The sequence below is a fragment of the Cricetulus griseus genome, chromosome 3 (assembly GCF_003668045.3).
Source record: "Cricetulus griseus strain 17A/GY chromosome 3, alternate assembly CriGri-PICRH-1.0, whole genome shotgun sequence".
Lineage (NCBI taxonomy): Eukaryota > Metazoa > Chordata > Mammalia > Rodentia > Cricetidae > Cricetulus > Cricetulus griseus.
Genome location: NC_048596.1, coordinates 45,145,444 through 45,169,729, shown reverse-complemented (window position 1 = coordinate 45,169,729; position 24,286 = coordinate 45,145,444). Strand labels below are relative to the sequence as shown.

General features: G+C 45.1%; 1 protein-coding gene across 1 annotated transcript; it reads right to left on the bottom strand.

Moving 5' to 3' along the window:
- Positions 1 to 1,820: 1,820 nt before the first annotated feature.
- Positions 1,821 to 23,715, bottom strand: Psat1 (phosphoserine aminotransferase 1). The gene is made up of 9 exons (XM_027406582.2): positions 23,562 to 23,715; positions 20,201 to 20,261; positions 19,289 to 19,358; positions 17,699 to 17,904; positions 16,549 to 16,721; positions 14,039 to 14,208; positions 6,879 to 7,007; positions 3,702 to 3,839; positions 1,821 to 2,879 (listed from the first exon to the last, which is right to left on the bottom strand). Exons 1-9 carry the CDS (start codon positions 23,619 to 23,621, stop codon positions 2,774 to 2,776), a joined length of 1,113 nt encoding a protein of 370 aa, XP_027262383.1. The 5' UTR covers positions 23,622 to 23,715; the 3' UTR covers positions 1,821 to 2,773.
- Positions 23,716 to 24,286: the final 571 nt, after the last annotated feature.

The window sequence follows — 24,286 nt, the reverse complement described above, 5'->3', positions numbered from 1 at the left end:
AATCTTAGGCTGGGGTTGAACCTTATTCAATCTTATTCAGTTGGCCAGTCTGTAAAGAATCAGTGTACACAAAGTAAAGGGGGAGGGGCCAGCCACTTTAAGCAGAGGATGAAGCTGGGCTTTTCTGTAAACAAAGGTTTTACTGGGTGGCCATGGGGGATTGAAAGATTTTCATAAAAGTCTTATGAGGTGGGGACATGAAAAGATTTTAATTCCTTGTTATCATCACATGTTTTATAGATTTGATTTTAAAAAAATGACTCATTTAATGCTAATTAAACAGAATACACGAAGGTTTTTCAGCATTGGGATGCTATCAGGACATGTTATGTGTCATAAAGAACTTTGAAAGAGAAAAATAAACTTCAAGAAGCAGTTTAGAAGATGCCAAAAACATGAGTCAGTCCTTCACCCAGACTCATGGGGCCCCAAAATCTCCCCTGTTGCCTTGTTCCTAACCTCCAGTGACAGGCCAGAAGCCTCCTATCCCAAAGACTCCAGAGCCCTTGCATCCCAGCATTCCCTCCCACCACCCTCCAGGGGATGAGCAGACGGGCATCAGCTCATCTCCTGTGGCACACAAAGGTCACATTTTATGCTCTGGTTATTTTCTAAGATCTGTGCTCCAAAGTCTAGCATGGCCAGACAACTGGCTCCCTCCAAGCTTCCAAATGGTAAAGATAATTCTAGAAACCTCTTGGGAGTCTTAAATTTCCCCACTCGACCATAGGATCCTAGTCAAACCATTGGTAGAAAATGAATTGCATTGTACACTAAACTTTTGATATTTTACAAAATCCATGTGCTGAGATTGCATTCTGCCTTTACTGCACCAAGCTGTTTGCAACACTAAGAAACCATGCACTGTGCTCTTTGCTCATTAGGCAGTCTGAACATCTACATGCAAGACAGACAGGCAGCCACCTCAGCATCACAAAGAGGAGAGATAAAATGGCCACCTCCACGACAACAAAGAAAGTAACAGAAAGAGAAATTAAAGAGGCAGCTGATGTCATGAAGAAAGCCTGGTCTTACTGAGTTGGGCAGGAACATGGGCAAAGTCGTAACAGAAAGGCTCTAAGAGTCATTGGCACAGGGGACAGGAAGCCAGGCAGATGCTAGGGAGCTCTGACTGCCACACTACAAAGCCTTGATCATTCATGCACACACAGAAAGTCAGTGCTAGTGGCTGTGCTGGGAGGAGTGGATGGGGCAGAGACAGGTGCTGTGACAGGGTTGTCACAGCAGGACTGGCTGTGACAGGAAGGACTGAAGTGGAGACAATGGGTATTCACAAACACATGGGAAAAGGGAGGGGGGAGGTTCGTTAGCTCTGAGCACTGTTGTTTGTGGACCCACAGTTGATTCCACAGGCTGGCTCTTGGCATTTACAGAGACTACAGTGATGGTTTGTCACACCCTGAAACAAGACCTCGTTTTTAATACAAGCATCCTGCAATGCTGGGTTTTATCTCCACCCTTTCACAAGCGAGGTGAAGCCTGACCAGGAGAACCAATTAATCAGTGTCTTCTCTTTGTGTAATCAAATGAAACAGGAAGAGCTCAAAACTGTTCTGCTGGCTTTTTTCTGGACTAACAGGGGCAGAGTTCACAGAAGTGCACACTGGGAGCAGTGCTGGAAGGGAATCTGCTGACCGTGTCTGTTCCAAAAGGAAAAGGTAAGCAACCACATGGAGTTGCTCAAGAACTAAGCCTGATACCTTTGTCTGGACTAAACTCTCTATCACAGGTTACTCTTAGACCCTGGGCTTCCTGTCAGAATGCCTAAAAGGGCAAGCAGAAGAATTCACAGGCAATGGTTTAGATGCTTTAGGACTTTAATGTTCTTCACACAGTCAACAGAAAACACTAACAACATATGAAGGATGGAGAAAGACCTCAGCAAAAATCTGGAATGTACAGTATTGCCCTGGTCAAACTACAAAAACAGCCATGTGAACACATTTCACGGGGGTTGAAGGGCAACTGAGTTTTGTTTAATAGTCTAACTGAGAAACAAAGAACCATTTCTTCTACTTGTGGCAAGGATAGGAAAAGTGAATCATGGGACTTCTAGATCTTTCTGATGAAGCAGCTTTAGAAGGGAATAGGTGGGAGGGTGCAACTGTCCACAGCAGAGGACAGTCATGCACAAAGTCATGGGTTGAACAAACTCTAAAAGCATCTACAGAACTGTTTCATTAGAAATATAAAGGCATAGATATAAACCGTATGGTGTTAAAAACATACCCACTATATAATCACTAGTATCGTATGTCACTTTTATCTCTTTGTGAGAACAACAGTATACAGATCCAAAATGCTTAAGAGTCACTGTTGACTTTAACCAATAGCTGCAGAACCCAGCAAACTCACTGCTGTCAGATCCAGAACATGGTACCCCAACCTCCTTGGGGTATGCTCCTGTGAACCCAAAAAATAACTAAATGGAATCAGCAGAACAAAGTCCAAGGCTAGGACTGCAATCCACCTAGAGACAGGGGCAGAGACATGCCAGGCTGGATTCATTAGAAAAGCAACAGGAAAGCTTTGAAACTGCTTCCAGGTCAAGTCAAAATGAAGGTGGTCATAAGCTGGTAGTCTCATCAGCCCTGCAGAGCCCTGGATGTTTAGTCATTATTCTTTCAAAAAGAATCTGTAACAAGCATGTGTTTGGGGGAAAAAAAATCCATGTCTGTTAAGTTTTTGTAGCCAACCAGAAGTTATTCTGAACTCTGCGTGCTGCTCACAGGCAGAGCATAGCTAGTCATGTTCACAGCTGATGCATCTCCAAAAAATTCTTCATGAAGGCAGCCAGCTTCTCAACGTCTTCAGTTGTGACAGCATTATACAGAGAAGCACGGATGCCTCCCACTGACCTAGAACAACAGAGACCCAACCATGAAGACCAAGAAAATCAGGAAGAGAAGGCATATCATCAGTGTTAAAGCCCTTGCCTACCATACATACGGCTCAGGCCATAACCTCAACGACACAGAAAAAAAGTGAAATTCAAAAGTCATCTATTTCAACACAGCACAACTTTCACTAATCACCCCTCCGAAGAGTAGCACCTGAGCCCAGAGCACTCAACTTCCCTCCTACAAACCATCCCCAATCCGCAGCATGAAGCTTCTGAGTCATTATGGAAATCCCTTGTGCAGTGAAGGTCATCCACCATGCTCACACTGGATTACCTCAAACTAGTCACATTTTTAGAGTAATTATTAACAATATTTATACAAATTAATGGGTTTCAGTCTGATATTTCCATACGCGCATACACTAGACTTTAATCATACTCAAACTGTTCACAAAGAAGAAACTAAATAAGGGAGGGGGAATAAAGCCAGCTGAAGAGGTGACTGGGTTTGGGACCATGCCACTCGCTAGTCTTTGCAACAGTTCCAACTAGACAGACTAAGAGCTGTGCTGTTGCAGGTCTCCTGTGTGAGGACGTTTGTTGTTCAGGGTATCGGATGTGCAGCTGAGCCCAATGATGGTCTAACACCGGAGTGGAGCAGGCAGGCCCTATCAGAGGCACTTTCAGAGCTGACCCAACCCAATGCGAGATATGTTACAACCCAGCCATAAGTGGGTTTATTCCCCAGCAAGTCTGTTACTGCTACTCCCAGCTGTGCAAGGTCTTGGGTTTGTTTCATTCTGCCTCTGACATGAGTCTGGGGATGACTTGTGCTTACCTGTGTCCCTTCAAGGAGATCATATTGAGTTCCACCGCCTTATCAAGAAAGCGCTTTTCTAAAGCTTCGTCTCCTTTGGCATTGCCAATGCGAAATGGAATATTCATCCTGCTTCTATTCTGGCGTTCCACTGGACACCTGAAAAGCATGTTTATTATTTATTAGTCCAGCAATGTTTCTAGCGGGTGTAATGTCATAAATAAATCTACAGGTTTCTAAACAGTATCAGGGCTGGGGCTGGCATTCAGCTGACAGAGTACTCAACATGTAGAAGGTTCTAGGTTCTGGAGGCATAAGCAATCAGGAAGTAGAGCCATGAGGATCAGTGATCAGGGTCATCCATATGGCCACATAGTGATTTCAAGGCCAGATTTTGAGACCCTGTCTCAAAAATAAACAACAAATGGATGAGTTAAAAGACCCACAACAAGAAATTAAAATGAAAAGAAAAAAAAAAAAAAACCTTCCCAGAACATTATGACAAAAAAGCCTCACTCATATAAGTTAGCATTCGCTTGTATGACTTCTATCTAATTTCTGTCAGAGTCAGCCCTTCACTTGAATATTAGGAACCGCAATGTCTGTTTCCCAATTTCCCACGATCTGACAATTCAGTGGGTCATTTACATGGCTTCCAACACATGCCATCCTAGTGTACATCTTTCTCAGCAAGGCTGCAGACAAGCTGGGCCTACAGGTGGCCGAAGACTTAAGACTCAAAGATCTGGACTTGCAGCTCATGCCCCCAAATTATCCACCCCTTCAGAAAAGGAAAAAATAACACAAACCAATCATGTCATAAAAGCTCGAAACTAAAGATTAAATCTCCAGGAAATGAATATGTCACACATCACCCATAACAGCAAGTCCCTCATATACGAAAGAGAAGAAAAGAGGGGGAATCAGTCATTTCCAACTGAGGGAAAGATGGCAGATGGAAATGATACTTCCAAGTGAGGAGGGCAGTTAGCTGGGGAGGGCTGTGGAGACAGAGTTCCAAACAGGTACTCTTTCTGTGAGGTGTCAAGGAGGGGACGTGTGGAAGGAGGGAATGGAGGACAGAGGAGGAAGAGGGAAAGGAGAGGACTGTGGGTATGGAGGAAGTAGCTACCACACTCTGTCTGGCTCAGTCAGCATGTTGTGCTCCTTCCTGGCAGGGGAGGCTGGAGGCACACAGGCCTGGTCCATAGAGAGCCTACTGACACTCTCCTGGCATTTGGCTGGATCCCTGAATGAGGGCTAGAGAGTTTGCCCAGTAAGAGATTTGTGTTTCAGAAAAATAGCAATGGGGCATGGGGAGATGGCTAACTCAGCCAACTGCGTGCTATGCAAGCACAAAGACTTGAATTCAGATCGATCCCTGGAACCCATGGAAAGCCAGGCTTGATGGTATACCTCCTTAATCCCAGCTTGTGGTGAGATGGCTGCTGCAAGAGCTCCCACAAACAGACACAAGAATTTTAGGGGAAAGGGGATGGCAACATGTTTTATTAGCCTAGTTATCCAAGAATGCATCCTCACCCTTCACCCACACAAATTCAGCAAGTAAGTTAGGATTGCAGCATCACTCTTTTCTATTTCATGTGGTCCACAAAGTACTCAAAGGAAGTGCAAGTTACTGTTAGGCAGATAAATCTCTTACAACAGACTAAGCCTCAAAGAATCATGACTATTAAAAATGGAGATGATGGCTTGATCAGTGATTATGAATGTTTATGTACATACATGGAATTGGGTGGAATTGGGTATATAAACAACACATTCACATACCATAAGATATATGGCCAATGTACATCTGTGCCCACCTTGAGAGCTAAGGAAAATCAAATGCCATTACTGTCCAAAATGTTTCTAAGTCCCAGGCACTACCTTAGGGGCATCCTATCTGCCATTATGGAGAGAAGCCTGTGTGGCAGGTTGGGTAGTGGACACATCCATCTCTCATCATCCAGAATCCATCTCTCATCATCCAGAAATCTGACCTATTTGGAAAACTTGTCTTTTGCAGACAAAATGATGATAAAGATCACCGACATGGGGCTACTATGCACAGGCAGGTGTGTCATCCCCTGGCTACAATACCAGCCCTTGGGAAAGGAAGAAAGCGGTACAAATCCAAGGCCAGTCTAAGCTACATAGAAAGTTTAAGGCCAGCCTGGGATACATAGCGCAAGCATGTCTCAAAACAACAACAAAATCATCCTGAAGTACTGGGAATACCTAAATCCACTGGCTCACTCCCATAAAAGAGAAAAACAAGAAAGGAAAAGAGACTTGTTATTCGCTGCCAAGTCCATGGGTGCTTTATTACAGCAGCCCCAGGAAACACCTTCAAGATCTGTAGACCTCACAAACACAGCCAGTGAGCAACAGATGCTCCCCTGTCACTTTGTCATGAAAGTATATAACTAGATAAAAGTCAACCCTGCTATAGCCAAACTCATTCAGACTACAGACCAGGGATAGGAACACCTGTCCTAGAATAAAGGAGGAAGTAAACTTTGATAAAAGGGGAAGAAGGGATGGGGAGATAGTGAACAAAATGTTTATAATATATGAGGACCTGAATTCAAATTCCCAGAGCCCTCATAAAGCCTGATGGGGTAGAATGTATTTGTAATCCCAGAATGCATCTGCAATCCCAGTGCTTCTAATATAAGATGGGAGGAGAACCCCTGAAGTTCAAGGGACTGTTAGCCTGGCAAATGAAACTATGAAAAACAAAGAAACCCTGTTTCACACAAGATAGAATATGAGGACTGACAAGATGGTTGTCCTCTGACCTATACAAGCAAATTGTCCATAGATGGCTACACAGAAGCCCATGGGGGGTGGGGGGAGGGAATCAGGAGTTGGGATTTACAGCATGAGGGACTTAACAGAAAGCTTTAGGCAAAGCTGTTGGCTTCCTGCAACTGTTTTCCAGGGACACAAAAGAGGAGGGAGTAGAGAGGGTTCCTACCCCAGACAGCAAGGCATACTTCCCCAGGTCAGAGTACTTGGTGACATGACCCAAAAGACAGGGATTTCCCAAAAGCAAAGAATTGTCCTACCTCCAACCCCAGCTCATGAGGCACGGGAGCTACCATCACTCACCGGTATGCTAGTGTCCTAGGAAAAGGTAAGTTTCAGGGAATAAAGTGTCCGATTCACAAGAGATACAATACATTGACTTACACATAAAATCCTTGAGAATTATCAATAATCTCATAAATCATTTGGGATTTGACGAAGCTGAGCTTCTCCATGGCTGTGGCTCCACCATTGTTCTTGATCCATTCCAGGACCATGCCCATGACGTAGATGCTAAAGCAGGGATAAAATACAATAGCAATGAGTTCACCTCTGCAGAAGTCAAAAGGACATGTAAGCAAACTGGTAATGGGAGTCACACTGACACTTTTAGCATCATTACAAATGGATAAAAGCACACCACTTGAAGTGCACACCAAGGACTAGGCCAACACAACTGTAGCTCAATAGAGTGCACCTTAGTAATGCCACACCAGTCCCCCTAGGCCCTGCTGCAGTGCTCCATGACACCCAGACCACAGATCCTCAACTCTTTAGACCAGTGGTTCTCAACCTGCAGGTTGAGTCTTGAATGAACCTTTCAAGGGGTTGCCTAAGACCATCACTAAACACAAAACACAAATATTTACATTATGATTTACAATAGTAGAAAATTACAGTTATGAAGTAGCAATGAAATAACTTTATTGCTGGGGGGGGGAGGGTGGCGCACCACAACATGAGGAACTAACTGTATTAAAGGGTCAGAGATTTGGGAAAGTTGAGAGCCACTGCTTTGGACTGTCTCCACAACCCCGTCCTAAGCTAACTCTTCACCTCCTGAATCCCCAGAGTCCCTTGTTCATATGATCCATCTAAGATTGTGGGGGTTGCTTTTGCTTTTGTCTTCCTTTATTTTAAACCTCTGTGGGCATGTCTATGCCTTAGATTCCAATGCCAAAAGACTGGAAGCCCACACTGGAACATGATGTGTCTTGGCCCAGCTAGGTCCTGCCGCCCTTCTCAGCCCCAAAGAAAACACACATATGCTATATTAGTTTAACGCTATTGGCCGGTGACTATCATTTCTTATTGTCTAGCTCTATCTAAATTAACTCATTTCTATCAATCTAAGTCTTTCCATGTGGTCTTGGCTTACCAGGAATGCTGGATCTGCAATTCCTTTGCCTGCTACATCTCCACAGAGAAGAGGATGATTTCCTGTTTATCCCTGCTTATATTCTGATTCTGCCCAGCTATGTCACTTTCTGGGATCACATGAGACTCCTCTCTGCCTACACTTCCCAGAATTATCATTGTCTCCTAGTCCTACCTATCATCCTGCTTGACCAATCAGTGTTTTATTCATCAACCAATAAGACAAACATACACAGAAGATCACAGAACATCACCACACTGTTCTTCTTTTCTATCCTAGAGCCCCAAGCCAGCACCTCCTACCTGGCAGAGGCAGTGTGGCAATGTGGCAGTGTGGCAGTGGCAGACACCACGGGTTCCACACAGGACTAGTCACCATGAAAATGTAAGCCTTGCCTTTACCACTGGGAAGAAGGAGTCATCACTACCTGAGGTGGACATCTCTCTTGTTCTTCTCAGCTGAACCCCCACATCCAACATGCAGGTCCAGCAGCAAGATTTGCTTCCTTGGTCTCAAGGTGGGCATGAGACTTAACCAGACCAATCAGCAACTTCCCTGGGATGTTCTTAGCTGGCAGTGGGGAAAGGCAGAACTAGACTAGCCCATTCCAAGCAGAAGGTGAGTCCTATCGGATCTTGTTTCTAGCTAAACAGAGATGCCAACACTCTGGCTAGAGAAGCAAGGATCAGAAATGGAGAGCAACCTTCCTGTAAACTTCAGCACGTGGGAGACTGAGGCAGGAGGATGGTTTAGCCTGGGCTACACAGAGAATTCCAAGCCAACCTGAACTACATAGCAAGCCTCTATTCTCAAAACAAATGAAAAACGTGATGGTGTAAGATGTGTGTTCCTGGTTCTAGGAGGTCCAGCCACAACACAGGATCATCCTTTTCAGAGACAAGTGTTCTAACCTCTTATCTCCCGCAAAACCTATGCTTAGCCAGGGCCTGGCAAGAGTAGCCCACACAAATGTTCACTGGTAGGTACCCAAACTAAGCTGAAATCACAAGGAATTTGAGGCTAGGGAGTGGTTTCCCCATCAATCTTCTGGCTGCCTTTAAAAAGGTCCCACACATGTTACTGAAAGCCCATAGGGCAGAAGCAGGCCTCCTGCCCTCCTTGAGCTTGGAATCTGCAGGTGGTCAGCTTCCAGCTCCATTTCCTCCGGAGTGTGACTGTGTCCAGGTGTGGGATAAAGGTGATCTATAGGAACTGCAAAAGGTCGGTTGGGAAAGGGATGCTGACCAAAAACCTGGGATAGGGACGCCCCAGCCAGGCTGCTTCCTGTTCACTAACATGTTACCCTAGGCATGCAAAAGCAGACTAGAACTTCTCCAGAGGCTTCCCTGGCCTAGTACTCCAGTGATGGAGGAAGGGAGGAGATACAGAAGACAGTCTTGAGTTGCTGGATAGAGGAAGCAGGGGAGAGGGATGAGTGGGGAGGAAAGGGGAATGAGCCTTAGAGAAGTCTATAGTGCCTCAGTCTGTTGTTACAGATCACAGCAGACTGATCCAAGACATTTTACAGACAGTAAAACAGACCCAGAGCTTGACTTAGCTAAAGCCATCCATCCCAATTCTAAAAGCCAAGATTCTACCCTAGTGTCTGCCTGACTTCAAAGCCAAAGTGCTTTCCCCTAGTACCTGTTTTGTCTGAGAACATAGGCCTCAATCACCAGCTTACCTGTGGGACAGTTTTGTCTGAGACTATCTATAGGCCTCAATCACCAGCTTACCTGTGGGACAGAAGGACTGCTACCAAACCTGTCACAACGGCCCCCTGTGCATGTGTGTCATGTGTGTATGTGCCCCTGTGTGGCTAAAGATGCTCTCAAAATCTATGTAACCAGGGAGGAGGGAAGGGAAAGGGACCTGGGATTGACATGTAAAATAATTTTCTATCTAATTAAAAAAAAAGAATCATTAAAAAAAAAATCTATGTAACCACAAACCGCTCCTCTGCAGCATCCACAGCCTCCTCACTCATGAACCACAGAAACATCCCACCAGGCTACCAGAGCCAGAGTCCTGACTAATACTTTCAGTAAACTATGGTCACTTTCACCTGATGCTCCAGTATCCCTGTATTTAGAGAAACTGTGGATTCTCTAAGAAATCCAAAGCAACAAGGGCCCCTATCTCGGCCAGACCTCAGGACCAACATTGGAGCCTGTGTCAGGCTTGCTACCCATACTCTTTGGCTGTCTTCTTAGGATCTGAGCAGGCCAAAGCAGCAGAAAGCCAACACACTTCTGCAGACCACCAGCAGCAGCCCCTTCAGTCTGGGTCTCCAACGCCTCAGCAGGCAGCAGGTGGAACTGAAGAAAGCAGGCTGCCTGGAAAGCAAGACAGCCGTGGGGAGAGAAATTGCCTGCTTTCCCACCCAGCTCCCTGGTATACACCGCAGGCTCCTGGTACTGGTTCTCACAAGGTCTTCTGGGCTCCCACCTTCTTACTAACTCATACCTCTGCCTCTAAAGCCAAAACTCTTGAAGCCATAGGAGCCTTACAATGCTGTGTGGATACACAACTTGGGCTCAATTCTTCCTACCATTAGTGCACACTTTTAGTGACCGATGCCTTTAGTTCTAAACTGGATACCTACAAACACACCAGACAGGCTTACAATCAAAGCCTTTCTGAACTGCTTAAACCACAGCAAGCCTGTTCTCTGGAATAGCGTGCAGCTATGAAAAGAAAGGTGAAAGGGGGGCAGGCATTTAACCTAACACGATAGAATGCCCACCGTACACTGCTCGGTTGAATGGGGGATTTACACAGGTCTGAACAGCACTGTTCACAGTTCACTGACACAAATAAATACATGATAGTCTTCCCCATGAGGAGCCAAAAATTAAAATTAATAAAAGATTAAAAACCTAGGCCCTGAAAAGGGAACATCTAACGGTAAAGGAAAAAAATTTAACTCCTTAAATCAGGAGTGCCATGGTTGGTGCCTAATCCCTGCTCTCAGAGAAGGAGAGGTAACTGTCCACCACTCCAGTTAACATGCCTTTGCTAATTGCTGGTCATAAAGATCCCCCCCACTCCAGGGGGTAATTGACAGACCCTGTGACCCTGGAACCCTACAAGCCCATGTCCTGTCTTATCTCACTCAAATATATCTCACTTAAAATATATAGTTACTGCTTTACCCTGTACTTTGTATGACCTTATGTAACCACGGAAACTCTGAAATTTGTGGCCTGCAACCTATGGTCTGCCCTTTAAAAGCTTCTCTTTTTGGCTGGTTGGCATCTCATTTGCCCACCATGCAGTAAGATCTTAGCTGGCCAGCTTGAAATCAAAAGAAACCTTTTGCTTTTGCATCAGAGTGTCGACTCCTTGGGATCCTCGAACCTGGCACAACATCCCAAATTCATTGGCAACCACAGATTCAGTCAACTTTGTACAGACAACATTTCAAAATCAGTGTTTGGGATGAGTATAAACAAATCTTTTCCTGGTCACTACTTCTTACTCAATGTAGTACATAAATTATTTGGAGCATTTAAATTTTATTACTTATTATAAGTAATCTAGAAATGACTTAAAGCATTCAGGAGAATGTGTATATCTATATACTGTGACATTTTTATATTTTTGGTTGTGAGCTTAGCCTTTAACGGCTGAGCAATCTCTCCAGCCCAGTATACCATTTTTAAAAAGAGATCTGACCACTGAAGAATTTGGGACTCCTTGGGGGTCCTGGAATGAGTCTTGGAAGATTAATGAGGGGTGCGTGGATAGGCAGGCACAGTGTTTCCCTGGTAACAGTTCACTTGGGAAAACTTTTGCTAAGAGAGGTTACGATATAAACTATACCCTGTGTGCAGAGTTTTAAAAAGGTCACCAAATAAAAAATAAATAAAAACAAAAATAAAAAGGGTCACCAAAAGTCTCCAGGCTGCAGATGAGCTCCTGGGCTGGGGATCAGGTGTCATGACTGTTTTAGAAGCTTCTGAAAGCCTTCATGCAGCTAGCCTTCCCTGAGGTCAACTCTCCTACACCCTGAGGGTTCCTGCTTCCTCCCTCCTCTCAAGGGCCTCTGCATAGGCCATATGCTACCACTGGGACTACAGGCACAAGTCACCATGGCTATATCTTGTATTTTCACCAACTGAAATAAGACAATTGGATAAAAGATATTTTCCTCACACTGCAGATAAAAACAATCTATACTTAGCAGCTCAGTATGCATAAATAGGGAGTGTTTTATGAAGTTAGAAGGGTTGTTAAATATCTTCTCCTCTACCCACTAACAAGGTTGACTGTTACTAATGGCTTAAAAAGAATGTCATCATAGCCATTTATTCCAGCCCAGTTCCTGCCCGAGGCTACTAAGCAACCATTCATGGCCCAGTTTATCCAGAACAGTCAAACAATTCTCAGGGCCCACAATCTTTTGGCTCTGAGCAAACAAACAAAACAAAGAACATCATCAGAACGTGCCTACATCCTTGTCTGTCTACCTGACAGGAATGGAGAGGGTTCTGGCTGCCTCCCGTGGCCGCACACATTGTCTTCTCTATGAGGAGATGGCTCTCGGTGGGCCATTTCTAACCTTGAATGTTAAAGCACTACTATGAACTTTGAGTACTTCAGGTCACACAGAAGCACAGAGTACAGAGTTTTCTTCTTTCACCTCATTCACAAAGTAGAGAAACTGAAGTGGGGGGGGGGGGCAACTGGGTTGGGAATTCCCTACCTTTCACCTTCTACGCATTTGCTCAGTTTCAATCTAAGTGTTCACCACCCTGACTTTCTCAGAGAGACTATTCCAATCTGAGGAAGAAACTGCCCCTTTTCTACTGTTTCTGGCTCAGCAGCCTCAGGGAACAGCTAAAGGGGAGTGGGGGGTGGGGTTTCAAGGCCAGCTGAGAGTTATCGAGAAGGCTGGAATGTGGACTTTCTGGTGTCCAGCCTTTTCCATTTCCCACCAGACATCTGGCCTGTTGTCCCACTGTCCCCAAAGGGGTGTTCAGTGGAACATTAACAAACCACATGTGAACATGTTCATCACATTTCTTTAAAGCCTTCGAAAAAGAAACCCAAGGGCATACTGCTCACCCTGGCTCTTTAGTTGGCCTCTGGGCACATCTCCAGGACAATCTTCATTCCATCTCCTCCTACCTTCTCACATTATTTAGCTTTTGAGACAGAGTCTCACTCTGTAGCCCAGTCTCAATCTTGCTGACTCCACCTCCAAGTCCTGGGATTGCAGGTGACACCATCAGACTGGGTCTCAACCTTCTATCTTCTAAAGCCTCCCCTTGGAAACCTGGCACCTCAACTGCTCCTCTAGAAACCCTGCCTATGGGGTCCCCAGTGGTACCTTCACCATCCTTGTCTTCAGCTTTTCCTTCCTGACTAGTATCCACTGGTATTTCCCTACTGCCTGGAACCCCCAGAGGTAAGCAGGATAGAACCCCTGGGCCAACATGCATCTTAGAAACATCTTTAGTCCAGGTCCAGAAGTAAGGGTTAGGGGTGATCAGAAGAGTTAACCACAGAACACTCTACTCCTAAGGAAAGTGGGGGATACCAGACACTGTTCTGTATCATGGGAGTAACAGAAACACAGAGGAAGCCGGGCAGTGATGATGCACGCCTTCAATCCCAGCACTCAAAAGGCAGAGGCAGGCAGATCTCTGTGTGTTCAAGGCCAGTATGATCTACAGAGCAAGTTCCAGGACAACCTCCAAAGTTACACAGACAAACCCTGTCTTGAAGAAAAGAAAAGAAAAAAGAAAAACACAGGGGAAACTTCCAACCAAATGTGAAGTCCAAACTCTTCCCTTCCTTGTGTGTGAAAGCATTTTCTGCAAGAAAGAGAGAAGAGAACTCTGGCACCCTTGCCGTAACCTGACCCTGTCCATCTGGAAAGCCTCCCTGTTTGTCTGAGACACAGGCCATGGCACTTTATCTACAGAGAGCTTGTGGGTTAATGGTCAACAGTCGGAGCCTGGATTATCAAGATCAAGCAACAACTAAGATTGTCATCCCCACAAAAAGGGCAATGGAAAAACTGACCAAACAGTACCTAGAGGCCAAGAGGTGAGCTGGACAAAGAATGCTGAGTGTTTGGGGCTCTTGGGTTCCTGGCTAATGAAGTATGTTCTACTTTACCTCCACTCTGATGGAAGACTACAGCACCCAGAGTTACCTGAAACACGGAGGTGTGTTATACAAAGAGTTGTTCCCAGCCTGCACTTTGTAGTCAAGGACCGAAGGACACTCTCTAAGGGCGAAGCCCAGCAGGTCATCACGGACGATCACCACCGTCACCCCAGCAGAGCCAACATTCTTTTGAGCACCAGCAAAAATCACACCAAACTTAAAAAAGAAAGAAACATCGGCTACTTTAGAGGGAATCTGTGGCCATCCCTAAGTTATGCAATAAGCTCTTCTCTCAGCACAATTTTTTAAAGCAAGGTACCCATTCCTGCATAGGAGCACAACATACTACAGTGCTTGAGTGCTGAGACCCTGGCCTTTTCCAGGAAGAAGCCTTCCACACCTAGCACTGCAAAGTCTTGGGACATCCATGCTCTCACAACCCTTGTTCTACTCCCAAACCAGTCTTTATGACAGGCCCTCTCAGGGCTGGAGAGATGGCTCAGCAGTTAATAGTAGCACTTGTTGCTCTTACAGAGAGGGAACCTGGGGTTGTTTCCCAACATCCACATGGTGACTTACAACCATCTGTAACTCCAGTTCCAGGGGATCTAACACCTGATTCTGACCTCAGAGTCAGTCACACATGGTACACATATATACATAAATTAAGGCAAAATACTAATGTGCATATAGTAAGAAATAAATAAATCTTTAAAAATGTTTTAACTACATATCCAGGCTTCATGGTGCACATCTGTAACCCCAGCAGTTGGGAGATGGATACAGAAGAATCAGGAGTTCAAGGTCACCCTTGGCTTCATGGTGAGCCTCAGAACTAGCCTGCTATGTAGGCCCTCTAGATTGAGGTATAGTTCACTAATATAGCATGCTTACCATGCATTAAGCCTGGGCTTCATACCAAACATTGAAAAATAACAAAAAGAAACTGGGGCCTCCAAATCTTTTGCAATCAAAATGAAATACCATCATTTAATTTAGAAGATTTATTTGTACAACTACTAATATTTCCTAATTTTAAATGACAAAAATTTAGTTACATATTTTTAAATAAATATTGAAATGGTTAAAATATAAAATTTTAAATCAATAGGCTTCAGAGATGGCTCAGTGGTTTAAAGCACTTGTTGCTATTGCAGAGGTCCTGGGTTCAATTCCCAGGACTCACATTGTATCTTATAACCATTTCTAACTCTAGTTTCAGCAATCGAATGCCCTTGTCTAATCTCTGCCAGCACCAGACACACATCTGGTATATATACATATATGCACTCAAGCCAGACATCCATACATGTAAAATAAATCTAAATAATTAGGTCAAAAGTAATTAATACAAATTTCTACTTAGAGACAGTTGGAAGCTGCCATGAAGGGGGCTACTGCAACACAACCTTAGTGGGTGAGATACCTGAGAGAGAATTTTAGAATATACCAATGGCTAATGGTTCTTGAGGACATTTTGTTATAGAAGATACAAGTTCTATATCACCCCAAAAAATCAAGTAAGGGTGTACGGTTCACAACTGACATGGTTTGGAATGGCCAAACATATAATTCTAGCACAAAGGAAAGACATGAGGATTTTAAGTTCAAGACCAGGCTGGGCTGAGCTATGCAGTGAGACCCTTCTTTAAAAACATAAGGTGTGGCCATAAACCAAATATTGTAGATCTATATAATTGAATACTAGTCTAAAACTGAAGTTCCTATAAATGCCACAGCATGAACCTTGAAGGCATTAGTGAATTAAGCCAAGCACTAAAGAACAAATATCATGATCCCATTTACAGGAGGTCCCTTGAGTACAAATTCATAAAGTTGGATAGTGATTGGCAAAGACTGGGGATGTGGCAATTTAACCACTACAAAATTCTAGTACAAAATCTAAAAGTTCTTCCGACAGATGTGAAGGCTGCACAGCAATGTTAACTTGCTTAATGTCACTGAGCTGTACACCTAAAAGTGGTCAAAACTGGGTCAGTAAAGTGGTCCAGCAAGTAAACCACATGTACACCATGACAAGTGTGCATTTATACACAGGCAATAATAAGTAAATCGTGTGTGTGTGCATAATGTATGTATGTATGTATGTATGTATGTATGTATGTATGTATGTATACCACACACACACTCTGAAAAAAAAAACTATCAAATATAACAGCAAAAACACAGGGTCTCACTGTATACCTATTGCTGGCCTAGAACACAAAATGTAAACCAGGTTATCATTAAACTCAGAGAGCCACCAGCCTCTGCCTCCCAAGTGCTGGGATCAAAGGCACGTGCCACCAACCCAGCTCGAGAGCCACTGTTAAAGGCAAGCAAATTACTGGCATATAGGCCATGAGCAATCATTACCACAGACTTGGATGTTCAGACAGCTAGTGATGAAATAAGCAGCTGTCAGCCTGCTCACCGATGTCTACCCTGGCTTTAGGGGCTCTGCTAGCTCCAGACACCCTTAGGTCTTGTCTACGGGCATATACATCAAAACACTTCACATTCACTGGCTCCCTGACCCAACCTTTCATACTCTACCTTGGAAACGTCCACTGGCCTGGATAAGAAGTTTGAGGACATGTCACAGACCAGCACTGCTCCCTTGACATCAGGTATGAAGTCAAACTCCACCCCATGCACAGTCTCGTTTGCACAGAAGTACACATAGGAGGCATCCGGGTTGAGGTTCCAGGTGCTTGGGTCTGGAATTTCTATCACAGAGAGCAAATTTGAGGTTCTGCGTACTTTTCCATATACACATCTATGGTATCACCGGGAGATTGGTGAGTTTCCTGAAGGGATTACTGACTCTAAAGCACTTGGCAAGTACAAGTACCTGTCCACCTACTCATGCCACCATCACCACTAACAGCTGAAGATGATCCATCACACCCTACAAGTAATGTTCAAGTGCAGCACAGAGGGGTCAAGGGTACTGGTCTGGTGCACGGTGTAATCCCGCACTTGGCAGGCTAAGGCAGAAGCACTGCTCTGAGTTCAAGGCAAGCCTGTGCTACATCAAGACTACCAAGCTGGACTGGAGAGATGGCTAACCAAAAATATGATTACCAGGGCATCCAGGGGCACGCATAAAGAGCTTGTCTCAAAAAACCCAAACAGATGAGCCAACAAAGGAGATGGAGGTCATGTGAAAGTTTTCTTGGCATCAAAAACCCATCTACCCTACACCTATTGGTCTATTAGATTCTGCTCAGGACCCCAGTGCTTATGCAATCTGGACCTGTGTGGTTCCAGCAAAGTCAATCAAATGCGCATCCCTAGGGGTAAAATGTGACTCAGGCAGAGTTAGTGACAAATTCACAGCAGGGAACAGGATACTATTATTGGGATGCTCCAGCAAGGGCATTGAAACTTGAGAGAATAAACAAGCTGAAGAGCAACTGCAACCATCTTTCTAGAAAAGGGACCATTCTGGGTCTACTATGAAGAAGACAAGGAGTTACTAGGACAAGGGCAGCATCCCTGATCTTCCCCATACCAAATACCAAACTGGCTCCTGGGCTTTTAGCCAAGCAAGACTGTCATCATTCTACAGTAGTTAGTAGATCACCACAGTTACACGATCTAAATGAGATCAGGAACTACTGACTAGAGGACAGTAACGAAAGAACAGCAAGGGTAATGGCCAGTCACCACCCCACCATCCAGCTCACTTCCCAAAACTCACTTGTGTAACTTCCAAGTTTAGGGTGGACAATATTCACAGTCCCAAACTTCTTGGCTTCTTCTGCAGCCTTAGCTGACCAAGTTCCAGTCACCACATAGTCAGCACACCTTCCAGCTTTCAAGCCAATCAGATTTAAGGGGACAGCACTGAATTGGCCAGACCCGCCTCCTTGTACAAAGATCACCTTGTAGTTGTTGGGAACATCTCTGGACATAAAAACAGTGACAGTAAACACATAAGCTCACACATTAAAGATAGAGAATTAGGGGTGCTCTACCAAGTACATACTTCTGGTCTAACTCTACAGAGGCCGGAAAGATGGCCCAGTGGTAATTGCGTGTACTGCCCTTGCAAAGGACTTGGGCTCAGTTCCCAGCACCCATATCAGGCACTCACAATGGCCTATATCTCCAGCTACACACACACACACACACACACACACACACACACACACACACACAAAATATCCCTTAAAAGAAAACTACAGTAAAATTTCACTATCACTCTCTCTTACCCAAATTAGTCATTTATTTACTGGTTCCTTTGACATTTATTGGTGACAATGGTAGAAACCTATGGTGACTTTTCCCTTTTCCTTAGAAATGCCCTGCTTTCTTTGAGGGAAACATATTTTTCTGCTTCTCAACCCTCCAAATTTCAACTATGGCCACCCCAACATAGGAGATGAACAGTGAATAAAACTGCCAGTGAGATCTGGATGAGATTTTTGCTCTAATCACAGAGGTGCTAATCTTGCAAATACTGGTGGCCTCCTGACAAAGCTGGCACACAGGTGAGCAGAGCCTTTTTAGGAAGATACCCCTGATGTCAACAGGCAGGGCTCCTATGTCCTCCTTTGGCTATACAAGGCAAACATTCCCATTTTGGCTTAAGTCAGTGAAGCAGGTCCATCACCTGTAACCATACTGAGGCAGGCATCATTGAGAGGTGTCTGTCTTTGACAACTCTAGGTCTAGCTGAGTAAGCAAAACCCAAACACAAGTCAGGACTAGGTGCAAAATGCTTTGACTCCAGGGTGGAAAAGATGATCAGCCCCGCTGCAGAGATCCCAAGCTTTATAATAGCCTGAGCTTAGGAATACACGGTGAAAGGACAGAATTCCAGCATCAGTACCAAATAGAAGGAACCAGCAAGGAGGCAGGAGCATGGACAACAGGTGTTATGCAAGTATCTTGTCTTTGGCCTACAGTCAGTTCAATAAGATGGCAAGTAGCCAGGCTAGTTTTATGTCAAGTTGACACAAGCTAGAGTCATCAGAAAGGAGGGAGCCTCAATAGGGACTCTTAGTCTGACCTCTGCAAACTCCCATGTGATACATATATATACTGAGGCATACACACACATAAAATAAAATAATTAAAAAAAAAAAAAAACTTGGGAACTGGAGAGATGGCTTAGTGGTTAAGAGCAGTGGCTGTTCTTCCAGAGGACCCGGGTTCTATTCCCAGCACCCACATGGCAGCTCACACCTGTCTGTAACTCCAGTACCAGGGGTTCTTGTATCCTTACACCAATGTACATAAAATAAAGTTAAATAAATATTAAAAAAAAAAACTTGTAAAAACTTACAGCAATTCCCTCACAAGATTCTCTGTGTTGTTAATAATCTTGGCAAAATCTGATGACCTGTGACTCATTTCTGTGGAAGCAAAGAAACAACAAAATACAGAAATGCTTGTGAAACTGACGGAAAGCTCTGAGTTCAGAAGGTAGGCACATGCACACTTAATGCGTGGTCACAGCTTGTGTTAACTGATCATTTGTTCCTTATCAAACCCAACTCTATCTCTTTCTCCCAAGCTAGACTCAGACAGCTGACCCCAAAGTCCTATCACACAGCATAACCTGGGGAACATGCAAGAAAAATAAATAAATACATAAATGTGAAATTTAGAACTTGGAGGTTCTCTTCCCAAACAACACAGGAGCAAAAGTTTAATAAAGAAATTATTAATGAGCAAGACCTTCGTAGACGCTTGTGAATTTTTTAAATTCTACAAGTTCTTATTTAAGTATAATAAAAAACTTTACATTGAATATTAAGTAATATTACAGAGCCTTGGTGGCACCCTTATGCAAAGGTATAGTGTCCGCTAATCCCACATTTTGTGATCAGTAAAAAACTAATTAGGGTTGGGTTGTAGTGGCACAGACAGAGGTAGAGGCAGAGGCAGGCAGATCTCTGTGACTTCCAGGCCAGCCTGATTTACAGAGCTAGTTCCAGGACATCCAGGGCTACACAAAGAAACCTTACCTTTAAAACCCAAAACCCAATTTGGAACCAGTGATTTATGTCAAAACTTCTCACCAGCACTTGGCTGTGTTCAGGCTTGACTCCGGCAAACATGCAACCCAGGACATTTAAGTTAAATATGCCTATCACTGCCTATAAGAAGACCATTCAGAGTAAAGCCTGGGCTTGAGTCATTTTTGTTACATTTTAAACTGAGCCAGTAAACAGAATCCAAAAGCAAATCTTACCAAGCACACTGATGCCAAGTCCTTTGTAGTCTACTAGCTGTTTCTGTATCTCTAACAATACCTAGAAAAAGATAAGAAAGAACGATTTCAAGATGCCCTGTACACTTCCCCTCTTCACATACACCAGGGAGGTGAGAACCATCAGCTAAACAGAGGCCCAGAAGGTGCCCAGGCTTCCGTACCCACCCACATCCAAGCCCCCTCGCTCACCTTCTCAGAGCATCACCAGTACAACTTACACAAGATGGGCCTGAAATTAGGCAACATGATTGATTCAAGGGACTGTGTCCCCCTACAAATCTCATTCACCTCTCTCTTAAAACTCATTTATTAAACATATAAAGTTCTCAGTTCAGGAACCAACCAGAACAAAAACTAGTTATATCCAAATCATACAGGCATGTCCAAATCATAGGGACATCATACAGAATGTCCCTAATAAAGAAAGGCTCTGGCTAGGTGTGGTGCTGCATGCCTTTAATCCCAGCAGATCTGTGAATTTGAAGCCAGGCTGGTCTAAATAATTAGTTACAACTCAACCAGGGCTCTATAATGAGACCTTGTCTCAAACAAACAAAAAGAGATACTAGCTAAGAATTGGTCTAGATAGTAGTTCTGTAATCCTAACTAGTGGAAGACAGAAGGTCCAAACCCCACCCTGGCAATCTGGCTTAAAGAGAACAAAAGATACGAAGACATCATTAAATTATATGTTGAAATACTGTACTATGCCCCATAAACACAAATACAACTATCACACCAGTCAAAAACATAAGAAAAGTTTAGTGAATACATTCACATAGTATAAGAAACACTGGTCTGCAACAGAATCTTGGTTTTTGTGCATGTACTGGGGATTAAAAGGGACCTGCCTTTGCAAATGATGGGCAAGCCCTCTGCTTTACCAGATCCCTTTACCAACTTCCTGACATCATCCTTGAACTGATTCTTAATGTTTTTTTTTTTTTTTTTACTTTATTGTTCCTTTATTTGTGTGTGTACCCTTAGAAGCCAGAAGGCATCCAATACCCTGGAGATGGAGTTACAAGTGGTTGTACACCAACCAAAGTGGGTGCTGGGAACCCATCTTGGGTCCTCCACTGCGGAGCCATTTCTCCAGCCCTGTTTTGGTTTTTTTGTTTTGTTGTTGTTTTTTCGAGACAGAGTTTCTCTGTGGCTTTGGAGGCTATCCTGGAACTAGCTCTTACAGACCATGCTGGTCTCAAACTCACAGAGATCCACCTGCCTCTGCCTCCCGAGTGCTGGAATTAAAGGTGTGCCACCATTGCAGGGCCAGGCCTGTATTTTTTTTTTCCTGTGTTTTTCTAGTGCTTTCTTGAAAAACACATCTATACATTGAAAACCAGGACTGAAGAGATGGCACAGCTGTTATGAGCACAAACTGCACTCCCAGGAGACTGGAATTTGAGCTCCAGTATCCACCATCAGTTGGCTCACGACAGCCTTTAACACTTCTGGCCTCCTCAGACCATCTATTCATGTAATCATACCCATACACAGACACACATGCATACACATAATTTTTAAAAATGAAAATGTCAGGCTGGGCATTGGTGGAGCATGCTTTTAACCCCAGCACTTGGAAGGCAGGCGGATCTCTGTGAGTTTGAGGCCAGCGTGGTCTACAGAGCGAGTGCCAGGATAGGTTCCAAAGCTACACAAAGAAACCCTGTCTCAAAAAACAAAAACAAAAATTAAATGTCTATTTTATAACCAAAATTACTATTTTTTAAAAGACTTCTAGCCAAAAGCTAGACCGCTGAGCCATCTCTCCAGCCCCATGTACATAATTTTATAAATTTTATTTTTCTTTATGGGTGACAGTCAAAAAAATATTTGAAAGTTTCTCTAACCTTTATAATTCAACTAAATCAAGAAGATTCCTAAATTGAAGTTAATAGCTCATACCTATAATCCCTGTATGCTGGCTAATTTTATGTCAACCTGTCACAAGTCAGAGTTGTATGAAAAAAGGGAGCCTCAACTGAGAAATTTCCTCCTTAAGATCAGGCTGTAGGGAAGCCTACAGGGCATTTTCTTAATCAGTGATTGATGGGGGAGGGTCCAGCCTATTTTGGGGCCGCCCCTGAGCTGGTGGTCCTGAGTTCCATAAACAAGGCTGAGAAAAGTCATGTAGATCAAACCAATAAGCAGCACCCCTGCATGGCCTCTACATCAGCTCCAGCCCTCACTGCCTCCACAAGTTGCTTTTTTTTCTTTTTTCTCGAGACAGGTTTTCTCTGTATAGCTTTGGAGGTTGTCTTGGAACTCGCTCTGTAGAGCAGGCTGGCCTCGAACTCACAGAGATCCGCCTGCCTCTGCCTCCCGAGTGCTGGGATTAAGGAGTGAGCCACCAACGCCAAGCTCACAAGATGCTTTTGGTCATGGTGTTTCATCACAGCAATTGCAACCATAACTAAGACATTCTCTCTTGGGCTAGCTTGCACTCAGACCTTGCCTTACCATACGGGGAAGGGGGAAACCCGGGGGACTCGACACAGCCCACTCTAAAAGAGTGGGAGAGGGTTCCTGCAGAAGTTTCCACAGTTTGGCAAAGAACGTCACGGATGATGAACTGCAAGGACCGCAGAATAAGCCTTGTTCTCAGCTTGTGCGGCTGTCCCCACAAAAGCAAGACGTCCTTTCCCCTCTCACACAGCAAGATCCTGTTTCTACTCCACAGAGGCCGCGGTGTCCCAGGGAGATCGCCAGGGTTCAACAACAGATAATTGTACAATTCTTGGCCATGCCCGAGCTCTGTGGCAACCGGTTATCAGATACCGTTTCGGCAGCTGGTTCATGGGCTCCAAGCCATGAGAGGCATCTCATTCCGTACAGCTGGGGTGCGAGAGGAACCCGCGAGGGACGGGATGGCACCCAGATCAAGCGAATGGAACTTAGCCAAACCGACCAAAGCCTTTCAGAGTCAGAACCCCGGGAGCACTGAGGGGACAAGTGGGTTTTCAGGAGAAAGGCTTGGGGGCTGAGTGGGTTCGGAGGGAGAAGCCGGAGCTTTCCATTTCCGAGTTCCGAGGACTGTGCTCCCAGCACCCCGAGTTTAGCCTGCCACCCGGAGACTGACATGCTCGCACCTGGCCCGCCAGCCACTGCCCATTCATTCACTCTCCCACGCGCGCAGGTGCACGCATGAGCCACACGGCGGGGAGGCCGAGTCGTAGTCACACCGGCCTCTCTGCACAGGAGCGCACTTTGGCCTCGGCAGCTACATCTCGATGGCGGCATCCGAACGTCCCGCACACCGATGTCTGTATCTCAACAGCCACATCCCGACGCCCCGCATCCCGATGCCGGCTCTCCGGCGGAACCCTGGCCATCTTACCGAGTGTGGCAGCTTGGCAGGCCCGGGCCCAAAGTTAACCACTTGCTTGGTGGCGTCCATGGTGCTGAGGCGACAGCGGGGGAAGTAGCAGGAGCAGAGACCACGCGAACTGCCCGCGTCTCCGGATGCAGGGACGGGGCGGGCCCCAGCCCGCAGAGTCGGCGCCTCATTGGGCCGCTGTCTCAGGCCACGTACTGATTGGGTCTCACCCAGAAGCTCGCATCCCCATTGGCTGTGCTCACCACCCGATCCTGCGATCAGTTGCTCCTCCCGTAGTTTAGAATTTCAACCTGCCTTCGCTGTCAACGCAAGAGAGCAGGGGATTGCACCAGCCGCCCTCGTGGCGGGGAGCCTACTGCCTTTGCGCACCTCTGGACTTAGAGTCCCCGGCCCTGACATCTGGCCAACTGAGAGATGGTGCGCAAGCCCATTGCTTCTGGGTTGGGCGCTGCTGCACTTGCCCCAGAGGCCAGTCCTCATTAGTTGACCAGACTTTCCTAAGACTCACACAGACACTCGAGCGTAGACAGGGCACTCAAAGAAGAATGTGCAGGGTGAAGAAGAAGGACCTGGAACAGTGAGGCCATGCGACTGTGTCCCGGTGCACGGGATAATCACAGCACTTCGGAGGCTGAGGCAGGAGGATAGCTGCTTGGAGGCCAGCCAAGGGTTGCACAGAGGTTACTCTGTCTCAAAAATAACAAAACAAAAAAGCCTTTGTGCTT

What these genes read in the sequence shown, in the direction of transcription:
- Psat1 (XM_027406582.2), bottom strand. Translation starts at nt 23,621, where the DNA reads ATGGACGCCACCAAGCAAGTGGTTAACTTTGGGCCCGGGCCTGCCAAG. An exon ending in GGCCAGTGGACGTTTCCAAG is followed by an intron (nt 14,209 to 16,548) that starts GTAGAGTATGAA and finishes TTCTTTTTTAAG; the next exon opens with TTTGGTGTGATTTTTGCTGG. An exon ending in AACACACCTCCGTGTTTCAG is followed by an intron (nt 7,008 to 14,038) that starts GTAACTCTGGGT and finishes TCCCTGCTTTAG; the next exon opens with CATCTACGTCATGGGCATGG.